General features: G+C 42.3%; 1 protein-coding gene, 2 long non-coding RNA genes and 1 pseudogene across 7 annotated transcripts in view; 1 reads left to right on the top strand and 3 right to left on the bottom strand.

The window, feature by feature from the left end:
• Positions 1–872: 872 nt before the first annotated feature.
• Positions 873–27326, bottom strand: part of ZNF253 (zinc finger protein 253) — a 41820-nt gene continuing 15366 nt past the window's right edge. Inside the window, exons 2-6 of one of the 4 annotated variants that reach the window (XR_013409294.1) lie at positions 22280–22406; positions 21690–21779; positions 4551–5770; positions 2155–2640; positions 873–1805 (exon numbers count right to left, since the gene is read on the bottom strand). Coding sequence is in view for 2 of the 4 variants with exons in the window: in XM_015123417.3 (XP_014978903.3) it covers positions 4494–5770; positions 21690–21779; positions 22280–22406 (1494 nt within the window). In the remaining 2 variants the exon portion in view is untranslated. Of the gene's footprint in view, positions 1806–2154; positions 2641–4267; positions 5771–21689; positions 21780–22279; positions 22407–27326 lie in introns of those variants that run through there. The other 3 variants (XR_013409295.1, XM_015123417.3, XM_077978557.1) reach the window with 3 other exon arrangements.
• LOC144336896 (uncharacterized) lies at positions 2551–4412 on the top strand. Its single transcript, XR_013409318.1, has 2 exons — positions 2551–2827; positions 4020–4412. It is a non-coding gene; the product is annotated as an uncharacterized LOC144336896 (long non-coding RNA).
• On the bottom strand, positions 5771–11129 carry LOC144336904 (uncharacterized). The gene is made up of 2 exons (XR_013409326.1): positions 10566–11129; positions 5771–8229 (listed from the first exon to the last, which is right to left on the bottom strand). It is a non-coding gene; the product is annotated as an uncharacterized LOC144336904 (long non-coding RNA).
• On the bottom strand, positions 12149–14471 carry LOC719895 (transcriptional repressor p66-alpha-like; annotated as a pseudogene). Its single transcript, XR_013409292.1, has 2 exons — positions 12675–14471; positions 12149–12599 (listed from the first exon to the last, which is right to left on the bottom strand). The product of XR_013409292.1 is annotated as a transcriptional repressor p66-alpha-like (transcript).

The following is a 27326-nucleotide window of genomic DNA, read 5'->3' as shown; positions in this document are numbered from 1 at the left end:
AAACTGGCTAGCCCTATGTAGAAAGCTAAAATTGGACCCCTTCCTTACACCTTATACAAAAATTAACTCAAGATGGATTAAAGACTTAAGTGTTAGACCTAAAACCATAAAAATCCTAGAAGAAAACCTACGCAATACCATTCAGGACACAGGCATGGGAAAGGACTTCATGACTAAAACACCAAAAGCAATAGCAACAAAAGCCAAAATAGACAAATGACATCTAATTAAAATAAATCATGCTACTATAAAGACACATGCACACTATGTTTATTGTGGCACTATTCACAATAGCAGAGACTTGGAACCAACCCAAATGTCCATCAATGATAGACTGGATTAAGAAAATGTGGCACATACACACCATGGAATACTATGCAACCATAAAAAAGGATGAGTTCATGTCTTCTGCATGGACATGGATGAAGCTGGAAACCATCATTCTCAGCAAACTATCACAAGGACAGAAAACCAAACACTGCATGTTCTCATTCATAGGTGGGAACTGAACACTTGGCACTTGGACACAGGGTGGGGAACATCACACACTGGGGCCTGTCGGGGGGTGGGGGGCTGAGGGAGTGATAGCATTAGGAGAAATACCTAATGTAAATGAGTTGATGCGTGCAGCAAACCAACATAGCACATGTATACTTATGTATCAAACCTACTCTTTGTGCACATGTACCCTAGAATTTAAAGTATAATAATAATAAAATAATCCCAAGTAACAGACTAAAAAATAATAATTAACTACTTTCCAGTTTTATTCATTACAAATATTAACTAACATCTTTTTCCTGGCTTAAATTATTTTTTGTACCGTTTTACACATTCACACACACATAGAACAATAAAAACATATCCAATTATTCAATTTTAGTTGTTTTTATTAATATAAACGTTAAAAATGATTTTTTTTTTTCCATTTGAAAAGGGCTTTTATTGTTGTACTCAAGAGTGCTATTTCTGGAGACAAAGTTGTCTGTGCTTTAATAGGCATTTTCTGGGAAGAATCCAAACCATAAGCCATAAAATTTTACATTAATAAATTCAAGACAAAGTATAGATTTGCTTTCAGCATTTTTGAGATGTTTAGTTTTCTATTAGTCATGCTATTAAAATAATTTTTGTTTGAATAATTGCTTTTCTGATAAGCAATAAGCAAACAGATGTCATAATTTTCTTCCACCTAAGGTTTATCTTCAGAGTAATTTGTGTATAGTTAACTCTATGTAAATTAACACTAAAAGTCTGTATGTTTGCAGGCAGAGAGACCACATGTTCAAAGAAAACTATATAACAAATATTTACTAATTTTTCAGAACTCAGAAATGTAAGAATTTTTTTATATTTCTTTCTCTTTTTTTGAGATGGAGTCTCTGTCACCCAGGCTAGAGTGCAGTGGCGTGATCTCAGCTCACTGCAACCTTCCCTCCGGGGTTCAAGCGATTCTCCTGCCTCAGCCTCCAAGCGTGCACGACCATGTCCAGTTAATTTTTGTATTTTTAGTAGAGATGGGGTTTCACCATGTTTGCCAGGCTGATGTTCAGCTGTTGACCTCAGGCATTCCACCTGCTTCACTAAATTATGCACTAAAAGTGTATAATTACACTGTTTGTAATATAAATGATAAACGCTAGAGGTGATGGATATCTTATTTACCCTAATGAAATTTCTACATATTGTATGCCTGAATCAAAATATGCCATATAAGGCATAAATATATACACATACTATATACCCACAAATACTAATAATAAATTTCAATAAGAAAAAAATAGGGAGGGTTTAGCGGCTCATGCCTGTAATCCCAGCAGTTTGGGAGGCCAAGGTGGGCAGATCACCTGAGGTCAGGAGTACGTGACCATCCTGGCCAACATGGTGAAACTCATCTCTACTAAAAATACGAAAATTAGCCAGGCATGGTGGCGCACACCTGTAATCCAAGAACTCCCAGGTTCAAGCAATTCTTCCTCAGGCTCCTAAATAACTGGGATTACAGGCATGTGCCACCATGCCCAGCTAATTTTTGTATTTTTAGTAGAGATGGGGTTTCTCCATGTTGGTCAGGCTGGTCTCGATCTCCTGACCTCAAGTGATTCACCTGCCTCAGCCTCCCAAAGTGCTAGGATTACAGGCATGAGCCACTACGCCCAGTCCATAAAACTTTATATTTAAAAAACCATAAACATTATATTAAAACCTGTCTAAACTAATAAATACACCTGGCCATATTTTAATAATTTTAACTATAATTAATAATTTCTTTCTCTCACATAATGTAGAAAAGCATTACTCTGAAACCCCACCTTATTTTTTATCTTTATTTATTAATTAATTCATTATGATTTTTGGAAAAAAAGTTTTCAGATGTTCTGCATACATGTTAACGTAGGTTAGGCCATTCAAAAGACATTCAAAGCATCAACATTAAGTAATAGGCTAGAATCATACAAATGAGAACATGAACCCCCACCTTATACATTACTTAACTACAAAAAGCCTCTCCATATATGTTTTCATCATGCATCTTACATTTTAATGTCCCTTTCTTTTTTTTTTTTTTTTTTTTTTTTTTTTGAGACGGAGTCTCGATCTGTCGCCCAGGCTGGAGTGCAGTGGCGCGATCTCGGCTCACTGCAAGCTCCGCCTCCCGGGCCGACGCCATTCTCCTGCCTCAGCCTCCCGAGTAGCTGGGACCACAGGCGCCCGCCTCCGCGCCCGGCTAATTTTTTGTATTTTTAGTAGAGACGGGGTTTCACCGTTTTAGCCAGGATGGTCTCGATCTCCTGACCTTGTGATCCACCCGCCTCAGCCTCCCAAAGTGCTGGGATTACAGACGTGAGCCACTGCGCCCGGCCGTCCTTATTCTTTTATAGAAAATATCATACATAATGCCCAACTAATAAAAAACAATATCTCTAATGCAGCATCAATTGATCATATGCTTTCACATGTGAATACAATAGGAATAAAATCACAGCATAAAGCAATGTGAAAGCTTTATTACATCATTATTTACTTTTCAAAAAATTTTTTCAAGGAAACAAGTATACGTTCAATGTAATTACAGTGCTTCAAAAATCCACTTTTTAAAAAGTTATGTAGAAATAATTTATCTAACAGCTGCAGCTGTGGATTCGTTTTTATACTCAAAATTCTGATTTAGTGTAATGTCTGAACTGTCAGAACCTTAATTATTCTATGGAAAATTCTCTGATATTTACATAGAATCAATTTTGAATTAGTTTTTCATATTTGCTGCATCTGCAAAAATATATTTTAGTATAAACCCTCTGGTGTTTTCTAAGCTGTAGTTTTGGGAAAAAAAAAGTCTTTCTAAATTCATTACATTTGCAGGACTATTCTCAATATAAATTTCCTTGATTCCCTCAAACAAAGCTTGAGCAACTGCTTCAGGGTTTTCCTCTAGTACAAAATGTGGGCAATAAGATCTGTGACACAAGTAAAGGCACTACTACCCCCTTTATATTCGTAATGGCTGTCTTCAGAATAAATATTCTTGTTCACTTTAAAGGCTTCTATTTTCTGAAACATTTTTTGACAGTAATTGCACTTAATGCTTTATTAACTATGAACCTTCTTCTGTTGAGTAAGATGTGAGTAGGCATTAACGGTTTTTCCATATCCTTTGTACAATTTTTCTCAAGGATGAGAGCTTTCCTGTGAAATATGGTATAAGCACTAATAAAATATTTTGCCACATTCTTCACACTTACAGTTTTGGATATATGAATTATATTACCTACAATCATGTGTTGACAACCATATAAACGCTTTGTCATGTTTTATACATTTCTAGGGTCTCACACTAGTATAATTTATTTTTACGTATAGGGAATTTGGAGGTGTTGGTAAAAGCACTGTCGCATCTTTCAGGTTTGTAGAGTTCCTCTTCAGCATGAATTATCACCATGTCTCTTAAGAATTAAGAACTTGTAGCCAGGCATGGTGACTCACGCCTGTAACCCCAGCACTTTGGAAGGCCAAGGCAGGTGGATTACCTGAGGTCAGGAGTTCGAGAGCAGCCTGGCCAACATTGTGAAACCCCATCTCTACCAAAAATATAAAAAATTAGCCAGGCGTGGTGTTGGGCACCTGTAATCCCAGCTACTTGTGAGGCTGAGGCAGAAGAATGGCTTAAACCCAGGAGGCAAAAGTTGCAGTGAGCCGAGATCATGCCATTGCACTCCAGCCTCGGTGACAAGAGTGAAACTCCATCTCAAAAAAAAAAAACAAGGAATTGAGAAATTGTTATAGGCTTTGCCACATTCTTCACACTTGTAGGGTTTCTGTTTGGTATGAATTATGTGTAATAAGGGTTGAGAACTTCCTTAAAAAGCTTTGTCACATTCTTTATATTTGTAGGGTTTATGTTCGATATAAACTTTCATATTTAGTCAGAGTCGAGGACTGGTTAAAGGCTTTCCCACATTCAACACATTCATAGGGTTTCCCTCCAGTATAAATTATTGTATGCTAATTAAAAGTGGAGGAACATTTAAAAGATTTGTCACATTCTTCACTATGTAGGGTTTTCGTTCAATATGAATTTTCTTATGTTTATTAAGGTCTGAGGACCAATTAAAAGCTTTGCCACATTCTTCACATTTGTAAGGTTTCTCTCCAGTATGAATTCTTTTATGTGTAGTTAGAGTTGAGGATGCAGTAAAGGATTTGCCACATTCTTCACATTTGTAGGGTTTCTCTCCAGTATGAGTTCTTTTATGTTTAGAGAGGATTGAGGGCCAAGTAAAAGTTTTCCCACATTCATCGCATTTGTAGGGTTTCTCTCCAGTATGAATTTTCTCATGTGAAAAAAGGGTTGTGGAATGGTTAAAGGCTTTGCCACATTCTCTACATCTGTAGGGTTTCTCTCCAGTATGATGTATCTTATGTGTAGTAAGGTGTGAGGATAGGTGAAAGGCTTTGCCACAATCTTCACATTTGTAGGGTTTCTCTCCTGTATGAATTCTCTTATGTATAGTAAGGTTAGAGCAGTGCTTAAAGGATTTGCCACATTCTTCACATTTGTAGGGTTTCCCTCTAGTATGAATTTTCTTGTGTGTAGTAACATGTGAGGGGTGCTTAAAGGCTTTGCCACATTCTTCACATTTGTAAGGTTTCTCTCCAGTATGAACTATCTTATGTGTAGTAAGGTCTGTGGATCGGTTGAAGGCTTTGCCACATTCTTCACATTTGTAGGGTTTCTCTCCACTATGGATTTTCTTATGTGTAGTAAGGTTTGAGGACTGCTTAAAGGCTTTGCCACATTCTTCACATTTGTAGGGTTTCTCTCCAGTGTGAATTCTCTTATGTGTAGTAAGGTTTGCAGATTGGTTAAAAGCTTTGCCACATTCTTCACATCTGTAGGGTTTCTCTCCAGTATGAATTTTCTCATGTGTAGTAAGGGTTGAGGACCGGTTAAAAGCTTTGCCACATATTATACATTTGAAAAGATTTATTCCAGTATGTCTTATCTTATATGTGTTTGAATTTGAAAACTTAGGAAAGACTTTTCCATATTTATCACATTGAAATATTTTTTTCTGGGTAGTTGTCAAACATTGGTTAAGTCCATTATAACCTCTTTTGTGCACCTTATGCTCACCCATGCTTTTACAGCCTTTTTTAAACTGTAAATTGTCATGTCTGCATTTTTCATATCTTTTCAGTATCACTTTTTGGAAAGAATCTTGTATGCTCTTCTCTGGCCAAAAGTCTTGGGCAAAATGAGAACTCATAACTAAAAGAAACAACAAAAACACATTACTTCAATTGCTAGACTCAGATAAATATACTTTACAAATCTAACCTATAAAATTATACAAACTACATAAGCAAGATGACATAGCAAAATACCACCAACTCTAACTTCTTCCTGGACATATAAATGTAATAAAAACATGCTGACAAAAATAAAATTGTAAAAAATTTATAAATGAGTTAAGTGTGTGAAGGGCCCCAGGTGAGCAGAATGCAAATAGCCACATAGAAGAAAAAGAAAGCTCTGTTAGTTACACCCAACACAGCTCTTCCTGCTGCCCAGTATAACATTGTGCTTTTAAAAGTAAATTGCTGGTTGGGCATGGTGACTCACGCCTGTAATCACAGCACTTTGGGAGGCTAAGGTGGGTGGATCATGAGGTCAGGAGTTCAAAACCAGCATGGTCAAGATGGTGAAACCTTGTCTTTACTAAAAATACAAAAAAATTAGCGGGCATGGCAGCAGGCACCTTGAATCCCAGCTACTCGGTAGGCTGTGGGAGAGAATGGCTTCAACCAGGGAGGCAAAGATTGCAGTGAGCCAAGATTGCACCACTGCACTCCAGCCTGGCAATACAGTGAGACTCCACCTCAAAAAAAACAAAGTAAATTGTTGGCCAGGCAAGATGGCTCATGCCTGTAACCCCAGACCTTTGGTAAGGCAAGGCAGGTGGATCACCTGAGGTCAGGAGATTGAGATCAGCCTGACCAACATGGTGAAACCCCATCTCAACTAAAAATACAGAAAATTAGCCAGGCATGGTAACAAGTACCTGTAATCCTAGCACCTGAAGGCTGAAGCAGGAGAATTGCTTCAGCTGTGGAGGCAGAGATTGTAGTGAGCTAAGATTATGCCCCTGCACTCCAGCCAAGGTAAGAGAGTAAGACTCTTGTCTCTCACACACACACACAAATGTAAATTGCCAACTCCTGGTTTCTTTTTTTAAAATAAGAAAAATATTGGCACATACATCTTTATTTCTGGTTTCTATGAACCTTTTTAGACACCAGATAATGTCTCCCATAACATAAAATGCTGAAAGAAATACTGATATGCGTTAGAATGACAGTTTGAGTCTGCTGAGTCTAAAGGAAAATGTTACAGAAGCAGAGAAACTTCAGTAACCCAAACAGGGAATGGCTGTAACAAGTGATTACTGATTATTAAGAAGAAATATGAATAAGCCGATTTAACTAAACAATAAACACAACATTTTAGATAAGACGCATCCTAAAAACATGTTTGAGAAATTCCCAGAATCTCTAGCCAAGACAATTGATTTCAGACGACACAAGGACAAACCTATATTATAAAGATTGGAACAGTTAGCTTTTTGTTAATATCTGAATCTCAATCAAAGATTACAATGTATACAAAATATTCGGGCAACACGGCCCATCAAAAAAGTTATACAATTTTCAAAAGCAACTATAAAAAGTGTATAAAGTAATTTTTAAAATTCAGAATAAATTGAACGGGCCAGGCTTTGAGGCTCATTCCTGTGATTCTAACACACTGGGAAGCCAAGGTGGGAAAATCACATGAGGTCAGGAGTTTGAGACCAGCCTAGCCAACATGATGAAACCCTGTAACTACTAAAAATACAGAAATTAGCTGGGTGCGGTGGCATGTGCCTGTATTCCCAGCTACTTGAGAAACTGACACACAAGAATTACTTGAACCCAAGACAGGAAGGTTGTAGTGAGTGAAGACTGTACCACTGCTGGCCAGGCTGGGCAACAGAGCAAGACTGTATCCAAAAAAAAAAAAAAGGACAGGAACAGTGGCTCAGGCCTGTAATCCCAGCACTTTTGGGAGGCTGGAGTGGGTGAATCATTTGGGGTCAGGAGTTCAAGATCAGCCTGGTCAACAGAGTTAAAGCCTGTCTCTACTAAAAATACAAAAATCAGCCAAGTGCGGCAGCATACACCTGTAATCCCAGCTACTGGGAGGCTGAGGCAAGAGAGTCACTTGAACCTGGGAGGGGGAGATTGCAGTGAACCAGGATCATGCCACTGCACTCCAGCCTGAGCAACAGACTGAGACTCTGTCTCAGAAAATAAATAAATAAATTGGATCTGTTAGAGGTTTTATGTAATCCCCTAGATACCACTAAGAAAATATCTGTCTAGATACACAAAAGAAAATAAGAAAGATAATTGAAAGCATATCAATACAAAAATTAAAAAAAAAAACCACACAAGATAGAAAGAGAAAAACAAAGATAAAAGAATCAAATAAAACAATTAATAAAATAACATTGGCTAGGCGCAGTCGCTCACATCTGTAATCCCAGCACATCCCCGCAAGGCCAAGGTGGGTGATTCACTGGAGGTCAGGAGTTCAAGACCAGCCTGGCCAAGATGGCATAACTCCATCTCTACTAAAAATACCAAAAATTAGCCAGGCGTGGTGGTGGGTGCCTGTAATCCCAGCTACTCAGGAGGCTGAGACAGGAGAATTACTTGAACCCTGGAGGCAGAGGTTGCAGTGAGCCAAGATTGTGCCATTTCACTCCAGCCTGAGTGACAGAGCGAGACTCCGTCTCAAAATAAATAAATAAATAATATTAGCAAGGTTTTCTCTTTCAGAAAACTATATATATATATATATACACACACACACACACACAAATTATCTTTCCAGTCAAGAAACATACTTTCAATAAGAAGGTTTATTAAAAAATTTTATCAGCCTGACCAACGTGGTGAAACCCCATCTCTACTGAAAATACAAAAATTAGCCAGGAGTGGTGGTGCATGCCTGTAATCCCAGCTACTCAGGAGGCTGAGGCAAGAGAATCACTTGAACAACTGCACTGCAGCCTGAGTGACAGAGCGAAACTTCGTCTAAAAAAAAAAAAAAAAAAATTAAAAATCAAGATCCAACTTACTTTTCTACAAGAGTCACCGAAGATCTAATGACAAAGACTGAAAGTGGCAAGATGGAAGTAGAAATTTCTTTTTTTTTTTTTTTTTTTTGAGACGGAGTCTCACGCTGTTGCCCAGGCTGGAGTGCAGTGGGGCGATCTCGGCTCACTGCAAGCTCCGCCTCCTCGGTTCACGCCATTCTCCTGCCTCAGCCTCCTGAGTAGCTAGGACTACAGGCGCCCGCCACTGCGCCCGGCTAATTTTTTGTATTTTTAGTGGAGACGGGGTTTCACTGTGGTCTCGATCTCCTGACCTTGTGATCCGCCCGCCTCGGCCTCCCAAAGTGCTGGGATTACAGGCTTGAGCCACCGCGCCCGGCGGAAGTAGAAATTTCATGTAAATATTAACCAAATGACAGCAGAAGAGGTCAAAATAATATTACACAAGCTACATCTTAAGTCAAAAACTCATATTTTATAAAATGTACTTTAAGTCAAAACTTCAAAAAGACAAAGGACATTAAACAATATATAGATCACCTGAGGTCAGGCATTCAAGACCAGCCTGGCCATCACGGTGAAACCCCGTCACTACTAAAAATACAAAAAAATTAGCCGGGTGTGGTAGCAGGTGCCTTTAATCCCAGCTACTCAGAAGGCTGAGACAGGAAAATTGCTTGAACTTGGGAAGCATAGGTTGCAGTGAGCTGAGATCACACCATTGCACTTCAGCCTGAGCAACAAGAGTGAAAATCTGTCACAAAAGAAAATAAATACATAAATAAAATTATATATATATAAAAAATAGAATGCCTGAGTGGTTTTTTAAAAAGCATTCCGTATGCTGCCTACAAGAGACTCATTTTAGCCTTGAGTCAAATAGGCTGAAAATAAAAGAATGAAAAAAAATGTATATTCCATGAGAATAGTAACCACAATTGAGTGATGTGGTCATAATTATATTAGACATAATATGCCTTAAGTGACATACACTGATATTATAGTAAAGTGAGTTGATTTAGCAGGAATCTATAACTGTAATATTTATCTATCTATATATATGTGTGTATATAACATCAGGGCTCCAAAATATATAAAGCAACTATTGACAAAAGTGAAGCAAGAGGCCGGGCGTGGTGGCTCAAGCCTGTAATCCCAGCACTTTGGGAGGCCGAGACAGGTGGATCACGAGGTCAGGAGATTGAGACCAGCCTGGCTAACACGATGAAACCCCGTCTCTACTAAAAAAAAAAAATACAAAAAACTAGCCGAGCGAGGTGGCAGGCGCCTGTAGTCCCAGCTACTTGGGAGGCTGAGGCAGGAGAATGGCCTAGACCCGGGAGGCAGAGCTTGCAGTGAACTGAGATCTGGCCACTGCACTCCAGCCTGGATGACAGAGCGAGACTCTATCTCAAAAAAAAAAAAAAGTGAAGCGAGACATACATGGCAACACAATAATTGCAGACATCAAGACCCAGTTTGCAATAATAAATATAAAATTCAGATAAAAAATAAGAAAGAGAAAACTTAGATAACATTATATACTATATTAATTATTTTGCACATAGAAGAATACTTGAGTGCATCATTTATAAAGAAAAAAGTTTTATTTGGCTCAAAGTTTGTCAGACTGTATAAGAAGTGTGTGCCAGCATCTGCTTCTGGTGAGGATTTCAGGAAGCTTAAAATCATGGTGGAAGGTAAAGAGTAACTGGACATATTATATGGTAAGAGACAGAGCAAGTGTGAGGTGAAGGACCCAGGTTCATTTTGGGAGGCTGAGGTAAGAGGATCCCTTGGGGCCAAAAGTTTGAGACCAGCCTGGGCAACATAGTGAGATCCTAACACTACAAACAAGCAAACAATTAGCCAGACGTGGTAGTGCATGTCTGTAGTCCTAGCTACTCAGGAAACTGTCGTGAAAGGATCACTTGAGCCCAGCAGGCTGAGGCTACAGTGAGCCAAAATTATGCTATTGCATTCCAGCCTGGGTGACGGTAAGATCTTGTCTCAAAACAACAATAACAAAACAATTTAAAAAGACTAAAATTATACACTGTTTTCTTTTTTGGGGGGTGGGTGATTAAATGAGCCTTTATAAGAACGTTGTAGCAGTTGTGTTTGAAGGCGGCTGCCCTACCAAAAAAAAAAAATTTTTAATTTAAATCCCTAATTGCATGAGCAGGAAAACTAGGGCTGAAGCTCGACTGGGGCCGGTGGAACCCAGTCCTCACGGAGACACACGCATGTAAGTGGGCACCGGGACGCCCTTGCACTGTCATGAAGCCGGCCCAGCGTGCAGGAAACACAGAACGGCTTCTGCCTTTCCTCTCATAGAACCAATTTTTAAAGAGTGGGACAGGAAAGAAGCAAAAATGAAACTAAAAGCAGACCAGACCTGATCCTTTTAAAACATTTTTGTAGACTCTAAAGGGAGTTACAAAAAAAAAAAAAAAAAAAATCTGAAAGCAAATCCTGACAGCAACCCCGAGGTTTAAGGACAGGTTCTAAACTAGACCCAAACGGAAAACCTGAAGTCTGTGCGCAGCGGCTGGCCGCACACCTGGACGGCGTCTCCCGACCTCCACACACCTGTGCACGTTCACCTGCTAGGAACAAGGCCAGGGTGGCTTAAGATTGCGTCCATCGAAATGAATAGAAAAAAGGAAAGAATTTAATAAAATAAACCACAACAGAAAAACCCCGCAACAGTCCCCACTCCAGCTTCCTGCTCGGGGCCGCTGCCGACCGGATCCTCTCCTCCTCCCTTCATGGGCAGCTTCTGGCCTTCACGGGCAGCTTCTGGAATCCCTGCTTCTCTGGCTGGGTCTGTTCCTCAGTTTGTTCTTCTAAGTCTGGGAGGTCCGGGGGCGGGGGTCTCCAGAACAAGCAGCAGTGGAGGCGTTCAGCCGGAGCGAGGGTTGCCTCTGTCATCCTGCATCTGTCCGTCAGTCACTGGGGCTGACTGGCCATCCCTGCCAGGGGGTATGGCACCATAAGCCGCCCACCCTCCAGGGCACAAGGCCAGCGGGACGGCGCAGCGCACAACAAAGACCCCAGGGTCTGCATGGTTTACTTTTAACTCCATCATTATGAGGTGATTTAAAAAAAAAAAAAATCTTTCAACTTACAGATCGCCATGGGAAGGCAGTCAAAGATCGGGAGCCTAAGACGGGGAAAAGCAAAAACAAAACGAAATGCCCCGCTCGGTTCAGAAGCCCCGGGCGCTGGCCTTGCCCATGCGCATCACAGTGTCCAGGGTGAGCCGCCCGTGTGCCGGCAGGGGCCGAACAAGGGGGCCGGGAGCAGAACCAACCCCCAAGGTCCACTTTTCTGCTGGTGTCGGGCAAACTAAAGGCAAAGAGAGAAAGGAAGAAAGCCCACGGGAAAGGTTCCCCAGCGATGATCCTTGTCCGCCTATGAGGCGACACCAGCCCCCCAGCCCTGATGAAACTTTGCAGCCAAGAATTGAGGTCTCGCCTCTGCAGCACGGCCGGTGCTTGCTCTTGGGACGGGCACGGTGTCTTCCCGAGCCAGCGGAGGGTGGTACAGTGGGTCCTTCTAGACTGGGGGCCAGGTGGGGAAGGAGGGAGCCCGTCTTCCACGGGGCCTGGCTCACACTATTTCCACGTGGCTGACTGGGGGATGGAGCGGGGTGGGATCATGTCCAGGAGGTACTCTCGCTGGCGGTCCACGGCCGAGGAGCTCTTGTGCACCGCCAGGCTTGGGCTGACAAACGCAAGGGTCCCGCCTGTGCTGAGGAGCGTCTTCTTCCAGTTGGAGGTGCTGCTGCCCTTGACAGGTTCATTCGGAATGTCTGCCGGTCCTGCTGACCAGGGCTGTGGCCAAGGCTGAGTTCTGCAGTTTGGGTGACTGACTGAACGTGTGCAGGACACCTCGGGGCGTCATGGCCGAACCCTGGGACAGCAGGCTAAAGGCCTGTAGCACAGCCCCGTTACTCTAGTCGCAGGCCTCTCCTGAGCGGAAGGCCAACCTACGCCAGAGTTTTATGACCTGCTTCAGTGTGGGATGTGGGGCGGCGCGGCCTCGGCCTTGGCTTGTGCAGCAGAGGCTGCGCCCTGCTGCAGGAGCTGCTGCTCAATCTCCTGCTCCTGCTGCAGCGCCTTCACGAAGGCGGCCTTCAGCCAGCTGGTGTGCTCCACCTTGAGCGCCTTCTTCTGGTTGGTCGTCATGCAGTTCTCACACATGATGGCGCCGCTCTTCTCCTCCCGCCAGTGGCACGTGAAGTCCATCTTGCAGTGTGCACACATGTAGGGCTCCTGGGACAGCACAGTGGCGGCCAACATCCTGCCCGCTTGTGTCTCCAGTAGGTTCTGCACCACCTCCTCCAGGCTGACCAGGTAGATGAACTCACTGTTGGGGGCGCTGGGCAGAAAGTTCATCTCCGGGGCTGGGGGCTCGGGTTGGGGGATCTCGAGTAGCGTCTTCTCCAGCCGTTTGCGCAGCGCCAGCTTGGCGGCCGCCTGTCGGCTTGCTGGAGACTCGGCGGAGGTGACCACAGAGGCCACGCTAGTGGGGGTGGAGTTGGCCTGAGCGTAGGAAGCTGTCGTCCCCTTCAGTGATGCTGGGGTGTGCTGTGGGATGTTGACGAGCAGGCTGGTGTTGGGAACACTGGCAACGCGGATAAGGCCCTGCTGGACGATCCTCTGTCCCTGAATCTGCACACTGGGCACCGATGCCTGGGGGGCCAGGAGGGGAGGTGGGCCTGTGCTGGAATGTTGCATAATGCTATGGATTTGCTGGGCCCCCCTGACGAGCGGGGGTATGATGACCTGCGAGTTCGCCTGCGGCCCCAGCTTCAAGGACGCCTGCTGCCCACCTCGGACCAGGGGCGGGGGTATGACACTGACAGGCATCCAAGCTGAAGAGATCTGGAGTGACGGCTTGCCAGCAGGAATGTTCTGGGTGCCCCGAACAAGCAGCGGAGGGGTGGTCACGGCGCTCCAGACACAACCTGCGGGCTTCTGGGCGGTGGCTTCCTTTCCTATTTGACTCGTCCGCAACTTTTTCAACAAAACGAGTTTTGCTTCTTCTAACCTCAACTCTTCTTTCAGCTGCTTGAACATCCTTTCTCGTTATTTCGGGTTGCTTTTCATGAGAGCCTCGGTGCTAGTCTCCTTCAAGGCCACCGTGATCAGCCCGTTCTCTCTCGGGCTGGAGGGCTGCTCGTTGTGGGAGAGTACAATCACATCGGGTAAGGGGGGTCTTCTCTCAGATTTCATGTCACTGTGTGAGGAGGGCATGTCCACGGGTCCATCGCCCACCAGACCTTCGCCTCTGCCCATGGCCACCGTCGTGGCCCCTGTTGCCCTCAGCAATCCTTGGGCTGGACCCGCTCCCGGCTCAGGTGTCACCCTTATGTCTCTGTCAGTGTTTAAATCTGAAGCCAACAATCTTCTCTCCATTTTTATTTTCTTGCTCTCCACATCGTCCTCTGTTGGGTCCAGTTCAAGCGCTCGTTTCTGACTCCGTTTTTGGCATGCTTCTTGGGTCATTCTGAACTGGCTTCGCGGTATGGGGTGCTGGTCCTACCAGTTGGTCATGGCCACAGTGACGTCAAAAGGCTACCTACTTCAGACGACGTGCTGACCAACCGGGCCGTGGGTCGGCCAGGCCCTGGGCAGCGCGCGGGTTAGTGGGGCTGCGGGTCCGGGGTCGCCCGCGGGGCCGGGCAGTGTTGGAGCCGGGGGCGCTGGGCCACGCGTGCTTGTTCCGCCTGTGGGGCCGCCCAGGTCCGCCAAGCTCGCTCATCTGTGCTCACTCAGCCTGTCTGCTGGCCCGCCAGCAACACCGGCCAGATAATGCGCCCCGGGGCCGCACACATGGAGCCGGGCGCCGGCGTCACCGCCCGGGACATGCGCACCAGGTCAGTGCGCTCGGCCCACAGTCCCCAAAACACCCGGGAGCTCTTACAGGCGATGCCACCCGCCTGCGCCCAGCTGGGCGGGGCCTCACACTGTGCTTTCTAACAAAAACTGAACGAAACTAGGAATTAGAAGAAAAAGTCAGATGGCAAATTCAAAAAGATGTGAATATAAAACACACTCTTAAACATATTCTTGCTCAGGGGTCAAAAAATTTCATTGTTCAAATTTGTCAATACAACCAATGGTTAAAAGCTACAGTATCAACACTGATAAAATAAAGTTGGATTATTTCCTTGAATGATACAAAAATATTTTTTAAATAAAATACTTAGACAAAATGAACTAACAAATCTTTTAGAAAAAATACTTAAAAAAAAGCCGGGCGCCCTGGCTCACGCCTGTAATCCCAGCACTTTGGGAGGCCGAGGTGGGCGAATCATGAGGTCAGGAAATCGAGACCATCCTGGTTCACACGGTGAAACCCTGTCTCTACTAAAAATAGAAAAAAATTAGCCGGGCGAAGTGGCGGGCGCCTGTAGTCCCAGCTTACTCGGGAGGCTGAGGCAGGAGAATGGCGTGAACTCGGGAGGCGGAGCTTGCGGTGAGCCGAGATCGAGCCACTGCACTCCAGCCAGGGGGACAGAGCGAGACTCTGTCTCAAAAAAAAAGAAAAGAAAAAACACACAAAAAAAGACATGACAAGGCCGGGTGCGGTGGCTCAAGCCTGTAATCCCAGCACTTTGGGAGGCCGAGACGGGCGGATCACGAGGTCAGGAGATCGAGACCATCCTGGCTAATATGGTGAAACCCCGTCTCTACTAAAAATACAAAAAACTAGCCGGGCGAGGTGGTGGGCGCCTGTAGTCCCAGCTACTCGGGAGGCTGAGGCAGGAGAATGGCGTGAACCCGGGAGGCGGAGCTTGCAGTGAGCTGAGATCCGGCCACTGCACTCCAGCCTGGGCGACAGAGCGAGACTCCGTCTCAAAAAAAAAAAAAAAAAAAAAAAAAAGACATGACATTGGTCTTGGCACCATTTTCTTAGATACAACATTAAATGTATGAGCAACAAATAAAAGAACAGAAAAGTTTACACTATACTTCAAAATTTCTGAAAGAAAAGATTTCAAGAGTGACAACGTTCCTTAGAAAGTGGCTGAAAATATTTGCATATTACTTGTTAGAGGAGTTAGTATTCAAAATATATAAATCGGGAGGCTGAGGCAGGAGAATGGTGTAAACCTGGGAGGCGGAGCTTGCAGTGAGCCGAGATCGTGCCATTGCACTCCAGCCTGGGCGGCAGAGCGAGACTCCGTCTCAAAAAAAAAAAAAAAAAAAAAAAAAAAAATATATATATATATATATATATATATAAAAAGACTCTTTAAACAGTAAAGTTGAATAACTTGATTTAGAAATGGAGAAACAAAACTTTTCTCAAAAAAATACACAAATGGAAAAATGCACTTGAAATGACACACAAAATTACTAATTTGTAGAGAAATGAAAAAAAGAAACATGATAACATACAAAATCACCTCACACCCATTAGAATGGCCACTATAATTTTTTTTTTTTTTTTTTTGAGACGGAGTCTTGCTCTGTCGCCCAGGCTGGGGTGCAGTGGCCAGATCTCAGCTCACTGCAAGCTCCGCCTCCTGGGTTTGTGCCATTCTCCTGCCTCAGCCTCCAGAGTAGCGGGACTACAGGCATCCGCTACCTCGCCCAGCTAGTTTTTTTTATTTTTTTAGTAGAGACAGGGTTTCACCATGTTAGCCAGGATGGTCTTGATCTCCTGACCTCGTGATCTGCACGTCTCAGCCTCCCAAAGTGCTGGGATTACAGGCTTGAGCCACCACGCCTGGCCTAATTTTTTTTAAATACACCAAATCTGTTGATGATGCAATAAAAATGAAACCCACATTGACTGCTGGTGGAAAATAACTTTGCAGCCATTATTTTAAAATGTTATAAATGTTCCTCATTTATAAATCTATATCCAAAATACGTAACACAAGCCAGGCACAGTGGCTCAAGCCTGTAATCATAGCACATTGGGAGACCTAGGTGGGCAGATCAAATGAGGTCAGAAGTTCAAAATCAGCCTGGCCAACATAGTGAAACACTGTGTCTACTAAAAATGCAAAAACTAGATGGGTGATGTCACGTGCACGTAATCCCAGGAACTTGGGAGGCTGAGGTAGGAGAATTGCTTGAACTCAAAAGGCAGAGGTTGCAGTGAGCCGAGATCACATGACTACACTCCAGCCTGGGTGACAGCATGAGACTCCATCTCAAAAAAATAAAAATAAAAATAACAAACAACAAAAGAAACAAAATGTGTAACACAGGACCTGGAAGACACATTCGAAAATCCATGTTTATTGTACCAGGATGCACAAAAGTCAAAAGGCTGAAGCAACCCAGATGTCTCTCGATTTATAAACATACCAAAAAATGTAACATATACATATGATGGAATATTATTCCACTTTAAAAAGAACAATCTTGTCACATTTTAAGATGAACATTGAAAATATGTCACCTGAATTAAACCAGTAACAAAATTATGATTCCACTTATATGAGGTATTTTTATGTTGGTTTTTTTTTTTTTTTTTTTTTGAGATGGAGTTTCACTCTTGTTGACCAGACTGGAGTGCAATGGCACAATCTCGGCTCACCACAACCTCCACCTCCCAGGTTCCAGTGATTCTCCTGTCTCAGCCTCCCAAGGAGCTGGGATTATAGGCATGTGCCATATGCCCGGCTAATATTTTTGTATTTTTGGTAAGACAGGGTTTCTCCATGTTGGTCAGGCTGGTCTCAAACTCCTGATCTCAGGTGATCCGACTGCTTCGGCCTCCCAAAGTGCCAGGATTACAGGCATAAGCCACTGCGCCCAGCTATATGAGGTAGCATAAGTAGTCAAAAATCATAAAAACAGAAAGTTGAAGGTTTGTCTGTCAAGGGCTGGGGAGAGGGTAAAATGAGCAGCTGTTACTTAATGGAATTAAGTTTTAGTTTTATAAGATGTAAAGTTTCTAGAAGTCTTTTGCATAACAATGTGAATATACTTAACATGCCTGAAATGAACAACACTTTTTTTGAGACAGGATCTTACTCTGCAGTGTAGTGGCACAAATTTGACTCCCTCTCAATCTCCCAAGTACCCGGGACCACGGCTGCATACCACCATGCTTGGCTATTATTAATTTTTTTTATAGAGAGGGGTCTCCATATGTTCCCCAGGCTGCTCTCAAACTTTTGGGCTCCAAGGATCCTCCTGCCTTGGCATCACAAAATCCTGAGATTACAGATGAGAGCCACAACCACGCCTGGCCCTGAAATGTACACTTCAATAGATTTAAGACAGTAAATTTTATGTTATGTGTTTTTAAAACAATTTTGTAAAGAAAAACTGAAACAAATACAGAATTATAAATCCTGTTGAAAATTACCTTCAAATCACAAAAGTGTTTTTCTCACAAAAGGAAGTATATATTCATCTTTTTTTTTTTTTTTTTTGAGACGGAGTCTCGCTCTGCCGCCCAGGCTGGAGTGCAGTGGCCGGATCTCAGATCACTGCAAGCTCCGCCTCCCGGGTTCATGCCATTCTCCTGCCTCAGCCTCCCGAGTAGTTGGGACTACAGGCGCCCGCCACCTCGCCCGGCTAGTTTTTTGTATTTTTTAGTAGAGACAGGGTTTCACCGTGTTAGCCAGGATGGTCTCGATCTCCTGACCTCGTGATCCACCCGTCTCGGCCTCCCAAAGTGCTGGGATTACAGGCTTGAGCCACCGCGCCCAGCCTTATATTCATCATTAAACACATGGAAAAAATAAAACTATCTCAATGACTGCTCACTTAAAACTACCATCGAAAATCAGCTAAGAAAGAATATAAGAGAAGCCACAACTAAAATTGGTGTCATATTTATAGATAAACACGCATACATATGTAATCTGATTGTAATAAACATGCATAATTTATTTTATTTATTTATTTATTTATTTATTTATTTTGAGACAGAGTCTCGCACTGTTGCCCAGGCTGGAGTGCAATGGTGTGATCTCAGCTCACTGCAACCTCTGCCTCCTGAGTTCAAGTGATTCTCCTGCCTCAGCCTCCCAAGTAGCTGGGATTACAGGCACCCACCACCACACCTGGCTAATTTTTTTGTATTTTTAGTAGAGATAGGGTTTCACTATGTTGGCCAGGCCAGTCTCAAACTCCTGACCTCATGATCCACCTGCCTCAGCCTCTCAAAGTGTTGGGATTACAGGCGTGAGCCACCGGGCCCAGCAATTTATCTCTTAATTAAACCTCAACTTGACTTAAATGTACAAACAGAATTGCAAATTTTCTAAAATTATAATATAAAAGTAAAACCAAGACACAATAAACTGATGTTAAGAAACCTACACTAAGGCCAGGCACAGTGACTCACTCCTGTAATCCCAGCTCCTTGCAAAGCTGAGACATGAGAATTGCTTGAACCTGAAAGGATATTCAGTCTGTCCAAAAATAAAATGGGAATCACAACTACCCAAGCCCCTGTACCAAGCCAACTAAAGGTGGGCCCTAGTGCAGACCCAGCAGTCTTGTGACCAAGCTACAACCCCTTTTCACTAAAAATTCACAGTGTATCTCATCACCCTAAGGGCCCAATAAAAGAAGATCTTTTTTTTTTTTTTTTTTTTTTTTTTGAGACGGAGTCTCGCGCTGTCACCCAGGCTGGAGTGCAGTGGCCGGATCTCAGCTCACTGCAAGCTCCGCCTCCCAGGTTCACGCCATTCTCCTGCCTCCGCCTCCCGAGTAGCTGGGACTACAGGCATCCGCCACCTCGCCCGGCTAGTTTTTTGTATTTTTTAGTAGAGACGGGGTTTCACCGTGTTAACCAGGATGGTCTCGATCTCCTGACCTCGTGATCCGCCCGTCTCGGCCTCCCAAAGTGCTGGGATTACAGGCTTGAGCCACCGCGCCCGGCCCAAAAGAAGATCTTTACCTTCTAAAATCAGTTTATGAAAACTTGAAGAGGTGTTTGCTCCATCAAATTTACATACCAATACAAAACTATATTGTGCCCATTGTCGATGCTTCTTTTTTTTTTTTTTTTTAATTGAGATGGAGTTTCGCTCTTGTTGCCCAGGCTGGAATGCAATGGTTCCAGCTCACTGCAACCTCTGCCTCCCAGATTCAAGTGATTCTCCTGTCTTAGCCTCCCAAGGAGCTGGGGTTACAGGTGCATGTCACCACACTCGGCTAATTTTTGTATTTTTAGTAGACACGGGGTTTCATCATATTGGTCAGGCTTGTCTCGAACTCCTGACCTCAGGTGATCCACCTGCCTTGGCCTCTCAACGTGCCTGGATTACAGGTGTGAGCCAGGGAGCCTGGCCAATGCTTCTATTTTAATGTAGCACTGGAAGTATGTAGCAGAAGAATTAGTCAAAGAAATTAAAAAAAAAAAACCATTGAAATTGAAAAAAAAAAAAGCAAAAAGTTGCTGTTTGTACATCATACAATCATATATTTAAAAAATCATAAATGGTACATTAAACCCTATCTAATAAATACAGTCAGTAAATTAGCAAAATATAAAATTAACATACAAGTATATGTATGGTTTCGAACACCTTTTTTTTTTTTTTTGGAGAAGGAGTCTAGCTCTTTTGTCCAGCCTGAAGTGCAATGGTGTGATCTCAGCTCACTGCAACCTCAGCCTTCTAGGTTCAAGCGATTCTCCTGTCTCAGCCTCATGAGTTGCTGGGATTATAGGCATGCACCACCATGCCCGGTTAATTGTTTTATTTTTAATACAGACAGGGTTTCTCTATGTTGGTCAGGCTGGTCTCAAACTCCCGACCTCAGGTGATCAGCGCGCTTCAGTCTCCCAAAGTGCTGGGATTACAGGTGTGATCTAGTACTTTGGGAGACCGCCCCCGTCTATGGTTCAATACACTTAAACTGCGCCCAGCTACAGTTTCATACACTTAAACTATCTGATAAAATAGAGAAAAAATCTTATTTACTATAGCATTAAATAATACATTTCTGAGAAAAAAATTAACCAAGGATGTAAAAAACCTTTACAATTAAAAAAAATCAATGAAAAAAGGGAAGATCAAAATAAATTTTTAAAAATTTTATGTCTTTGGATTGAAAGAACAAATTATAATAAAGTGCCATATTAGCCAAAGTGATCTATAGATTCAATACATTTCCTATCAAAATTGCAGTAGTATTTTTTTCACAGTAATGGAAAATTCAATTGTAAAATTTACATGAAACTAAAATAAACTTTGAATAGCCAAAGCAATCTTGAGGAAAAGGAAAAAAGCAGAAGAATATCATACTTATAATTTCAAACTATATTTGAAGACTTTATAGTAATAAAAACAGAATGGACTGTGCAGAAAAATAAACAAAAAAAAATGCAACAGAAACTACTACTCTCACACATTTCAGACCTGATGTAAAAAGAGGACTTAAAAAAAAGTTTTAGTTTCTCAATATTATGCAGATATTTGTGTGTCCCCAAAACAATGGAAAAGCAGCCAGATTGTGAAGTCTCTTTCTTCTTCTTTATTTTATTTTTTGGTGAGATGGAGTCTTGCTCTGTTGCCCAGGCTGGAGAGGAATGGCATGATCTCAGCTCACTGCAACCTCCACCTCCCAGGTTCAAGTGATTCTCCTGACTCAGCCTCCCAAGTAGCTGGGATTACAGGCACCCGCCACCACGCCTAGCTAATTTTTGTATTTTTAGCAGAGATGGAGTATCACCATGTTGGTCAGGCTAAGCGCAAACTTCTGACCTCATCTGATCCACCTGCCTTCGCCTCCCAATGTTCTGGGAGTACAGGCATAAGCTGCCTGCGCAGTCTCTTACATGCCATGAAGAGGACTTTGGCTCTCACTGTGAACTTGAAGGAAGCTCACCAAAGGAGAAGTAGAATTCTTAGAGAATTTAAAAGCATAAGACAGAAGATGCCCTTTTGTGGGAGCCAAATTAAAATACAGCTGCCCAGGAACTATTTCCTTTGGAACACAGCTTCCCGAATCACATTTTAAAGACTGGCTTTCTCTTTAACATTGGGACGTCTTATCTGTGTCATCTGTTGTATTCATTTTCACTCACACCTACCTGGGGGTTTGGCAATCATCTCATGTCTCTCCATAGGTTTTTTTCCTTGCTCCAGACAGGTAACCAGGTCTGGCTTAGAGACAACAATACCTGTTTTATTAAAAATAAATAACATGAATCTTGCTCATATACTCCAATTACAAGCTAGTAATGTGCTCAGCAGAGATGTCACAAAACATTCTAGTAAATTAATACCAAAATAATATTTATAACAGGAATTTCTAAATATTTAGAAAATACTTTCAATTTATAGGTTTCTTAATTTTACTATCTGGTACCACTGAATCAAAAATTGGTGGTGGCAATTAGATTTTTAGGTGGGGCAACAATATTTTATGCCACTGAATTTCTGGAATTACCACTAATTTGGAGTGAAGAATACAGCTCAACTCAGGAATGTGGAAAGTTTGGATTAAGATTAAACATGTTGAAGAAATCATTTTCTAAATAAACAAATTCAGAAGATTTTCTGGAAAAAGGGGATCTGAAACTCTTTTATGCAAAGAATAAATGACTAAAAAACATTCTACAAAAAAGAGAAATAAAATCTTTAGGGTATATTATGAATTATGTACTCAAGTTATCCTCACCAAGGAAGACCAGGTTTCTGTAGTTCTCTAACATCACATCCCTATATAAATTCCGCTGTGCAGTGTCCAGGCAATGCCACTCCTCCAGAGAGAATTCTATGGCCACATCTCTAAATTGCAATGGTCCCTGAAAAACACACACACACATATTTACTAAATAGCCATGAGTGGAATTTTTAATTTGACTTAAGGTGAAATTAGAGAGTAAAGAGAACTGGTTCTGACTCATAGGACTGCCTAAAATTATCCAATAAAATATTTTTAAACACAAAAATATTCTCTAATGTATTCTCTAACTCTGAGAAAAAAGAGCAGCACAAGATCCACAATATCAGTTTATATATGATATTTTTCTAGATAATAGAGTATAAAATTAAGGCCATGAACATGTACATTTTTGAGTGCTATATTTGCATCATATGGAATGAGTTGTGAATATTTTTCAGATGCAAAAGACATCTTCGGTTAGAAGGTACCTCTCAAATTTTAATCTACACAATAAGCTGAAAACTGTTGTGCAGGGGTTTTTTTTTAAATTCCAGAAGATCTGGCATAAAGTCTGACTTTTTGAATTTCTAAAGAGCTCATCTCTAATGCAAATGTTTTTGGCCCAAGAACGGTATTTTGTCAAACATCCAATAAATGGAAGAGCCTGTGTTTTTCCCAGTTTTTCTGGCCTGTAAACAAAGATAAGAACCTTCATTTTCCAAAGAAAAGTATGTAGCAAAAAAGAGAAAAAAGGACAGCTGCCAGATTAAATGTGATGCTTTATGCACATCAGCTGCATAAAAAAAAATACTTAATAATGAAGAGAAAAATAATTAACTCTATTGTAAAAAAATCTATCAGAGAGCCATGTCACCAAGTGAATCATTAACCATTAACTGCACTAGGACAAATTTTTATGATGTACTAATGCACATCACAGCATCACGGCTGAAATATTCCTCCCAAAGAAAGTAAATAAAATTCTGGCCCGGCGCGGTGGCTCAAGCCTGTAATCCCAGCACTTTGGGAGGCCGAGACGGGCGGATCACGAGGTCAGGAGATCGAGACCATCCTGGCTAACACGGTGAAACCCCGTCTTTACTAAGAAATACAAAAAATAGCTGGGCGAGGTGGCAGCGCCTGTAGTCCCAGCTACTTGGGAGGCTGAGGCCGGAGAATGGCGTGAACCCGGGAAGCGGAGCTTGCAGTGAGCTGAGATCCGGCCACTGCACTCCAGCCTGGGCTACAGAGCGAGGCTCCGTCTCAAAAAAAAAAAAAAAGAAAGAAAGTAAATAAAATTCTGAATTTAGGCCGGGCGCGGTGGCTCAAGCCTGTAATCCCAGCACTTTGGGAGGCCGAGGCGGGTGGATCACGAGGTCAGGAGATCGAGACCATTCTGGCTAACACAGTGAAACCCCGTCTCTACTAAAAAATACAAAAAACTAGCCGGGCGAGGTGGCGGGCGCCTGTAGTCCCAGCTACTCGGGAGGCTGAGGCAGGAGAATGGCGTAAAGCCGGGAGGCGGAGCTTACAGTGAGCTGAGATCAGGCCACTGCACTCCAGCCTGGGCGACAGAGCAAGACTCCGTCTCAAAAAAAAAAAAAATTCTGATTTTAACCATAAAGAAACATGTTTTATGCTAACTTCAAAATACAGATAACTCCTATGTTCTATAATTTTTACTAGAAATTTTAAGTAGGCTTCATTTAGCACCCTAGAGAGCAGGTATCTTAATTTTTTTCCCCAGAACTTTCTGGTTAATAACTGCCATCCCATTTAAATAAGCTTTTCCTTAATCCTGTTCGGCATAGAGCTAATGGAACACATAGATGGAGCCTCAACATTACGTTTTCCATCTTTACTAGGGACCACAGTTTCCCCCAATAGAAATCTTGAGTATCCACATCTTTCCATGTTCAACAGCCACAAAGGGAGCACTTTTAATATTGCAGATCATAAATTATTGCTGAGAATCCTGCATGGCATATAAGAAGCTATGATGTAGCAAATGTAGAGGAGGCTCTAAGCTATAGAAAAGAAATATTTTACAGAGACCCTTGACTATCATAAGAATTTTAAGAAGTATTTAAACCAAACTCATTAGGAAAAAAAACCAAAAGTAGAGAAATAAATGTTTGTAAATACTAAATGCATAGCATTCGAGGAGGCAGAGTGAATACAGGTCTTGATCTGAGACAGAAAAGCCACTTTTTTTCTTTCTCCTGCTTCTCTGGAATTCCTTCTCAGATGAGATTCTCTGGACAAATTATACCTGTATCTTGAGAGTATGTCCTTAAAAGTGTCAGCACCACGTGTTTACCTGGTAGCATGACATCAAATGGCAGGAAAAAAAAAAAAAAAAAGACAGAAAAAGTCCACCCATTTCTGTCCTTTAAAACAGAAGAGATTCAGGAACAATGAGCTGCTTCATGAAGATAAAAATATAAGTTTCTCCTTTCCTGTCCTCAGGTGCCCTCCCCTGCCAGAGGCACCAGCAATTTCTGCTACAGTAATGGAAATATGCACCACACTGACCGCTCCCTACTAAACCCAAACAGAACAGGCCCTGTGACCACCCTTTAGTGCAAAGGTGGAACTTAACTCTTATGAATGAGAGCATTGCCTCTAAAGTTTTAATGAGCTTATAAATCACTTGGTAATTTTGACCCCACTTTGTGGAATGTGATTCTGCAAGTTTGAAAAGGGTCCATGAAGGATGTTTTAAACAAGTTTCCTGTCAATGCTGATGTTGCTTCCCCTTGGCTCATTATTAGCATTAGTTAGAGAAGCAGGCACAGCACAGGGTCCCTTACACTCAGCATTCTTGTCACAACCAAATACTTCTGGTAGAAATAAAGACAACCCGTCTCCATCCTAAAGTTTTATATTCTTTGCTGGCTCTTTAAAGTTTACAGAAGAAACAGAAAGCAGCAATGTCTGAATAAATCTGTATTTAAAAAAGAACATGTACACATGTACTAATGCAATGTTTATTAAGCAGGTACTATGTGCTCGAGAGTATGATACAGAGCACTGTACTGGGCATAACAAATTATGTGATTTAATTCTCATAACACCCTGGGAGCTGGTACTAAGGGTTTAATAATTTCCAAGATTTAGATAAAGGGCCCAGCATTTTTATTTCTTCTTCTGTTTCTCTGTCACCAACTTTTTAAAAAAATTGTATGGAATAAATGCTAAATATAGGCCGGGCGCGGTGGCTCAAGCCTGTAATCCTAGCACTTTAGGAGGCCGAGATGGGCAGATCACGAGGTCAGGAGATCGCTAACACGGTGAAACCCCGTCTCTACTAAAAAATACAAAAAACTAGCTGGGCGCGGTGGCGGGCGCCTGTAGTCCCAACTACTCGGGAGGCTGAGGCAGGAGAATGGCGTGAACCCGGGAGGCGGAGCTTGCAGTGAGCTGAGATCCGGCCACTGCACTCTCTGTCTCAAAAAAAAAAAAAAGCTAAATATAGACAGATTTCAAGCTATAGAAAGAGTTTAATGTAGTTTAGAGAAAATTTTATTCTGTTTATATTTACTTCTTTTTTTGTCACTTGTGGAGCAACTACTGGATCTTCAGAAATAAAAAACAAGTTGCTAAATAGAATGTCTCTGTGAGTACTGGATTCATAGAAAATTTAAAAATTAACACCCTCTAATACATACTTCGTTTTTCTGATTTATCTGCTTTTGAGTTTCAGTAAATTCTAAGCACCAGCTCTAGAAAGGCAGCAGGATTCAACAGCCAAAACTCTGATCTCTTCTAATCATTTCTGCGAGGCAAGACTCCAGCGTAGAGTCAGACCTAAATAAGGCCTCTAAAAAGGGTGAATCTTAACAGGTCTGGGATCGGGTAAGAACCCTATGTGGAATTCAGTTCTCTATGCCACTAGGGTACTTCCAGTTTTGTTTTTTCTAACCTTATCTAAAAGAAACTTGAATCCCAGAGTTTCTATAATTTTTATTTTTTCTAGCCACCGCCCTGTCAACTTTATACTATATACTACTATGGAATTTAAACAAATTCCCGAAGTTTTCTAGGGTAATTTTTATTTTCTTTTTTTGGAGACAGAATCTTGCTCTGTCGCCCAGGCTGGAGTGCCCTGGCATGATCTCAGCTCACTGCAACCTCCGCCTCCCGGGTTCAAGCTATTCTTTTGACTCATCCTCCCGAGTAGCTGAAACTACAGGTGCGTGCCACCATGCCTAGCTAATTTTTGTATTTTTAGTAGAGACAGAGTTTCACTGTAATGGCCAGGCTGGTTTGGAATGCCTGACCTTGTGATCCGCCTGCTTCAGCCTCCCAAAGTGCTAAAATTACAGGTGTGAGGCACTTCATCAGGCCTTTCTAGGGTAATTTTATTCGAAAATAAATATGTGGCTGGGCACGGTGGCTCACACCTGTAATCCCAGCACTTTGGGAGGCCAAGGCGGGCAGACCCCCTCAGGTTAGGAGTTAAAGACCAGCCTGGCCATCATGTTGAAACCCTGTCTCTACTAAAAATACAAAAAACTAGCCGGGTGTAGTGGTGGGCACCTGTTAATCCCAGACACTCTAGAGGCTGAGGCAGGAATATCGCTTGAACCCGGGAGGCAGAACTTTCAGTTAGCTGAGCTCGCACCATTCCACTCCATCCTGGGCAACAGAGCAAGACTCCATCTCAAAAAACAAAAATTAATTATAATAACAATTCTTCTGTTCATGAATATCCTTACAGGTGTAAACATCAGAAGTCACAGCAATATAAAAAAAGTGGCCTAAATGAAGCCCAAGATTTTGGACATATCTATTTATTGTACCAACCATATGATGCATAATGCCATTATTTATCCAGTGGCTAAGCTACACTAAAAGTTTCTGGATTGTAGGAACCATGACTGCTTCATTCCTTTTTTTACGGTTATATGAAATGTAAGGAAGTACGTTATCTATTTAGGTCTCCAGATCTCATCCTTGTTTACCATTCAAGCACCGGAAACTGGAGAAACTCTCATCTGGGTACCAACCAAAGACACCTCTTGTATGAGGGGATGAACAAACACAGGATGACTCA

Source organism: Macaca mulatta, chromosome 19 (genome assembly GCF_049350105.2).
Source record: "Macaca mulatta isolate MMU2019108-1 chromosome 19, T2T-MMU8v2.0, whole genome shotgun sequence".
NCBI lineage: Eukaryota > Metazoa > Chordata > Mammalia > Primates > Cercopithecidae > Macaca > Macaca mulatta.
Note: the sequence above shows the minus strand (reverse complement) of the source record. Positions and strands in the feature narration are given on the sequence as shown.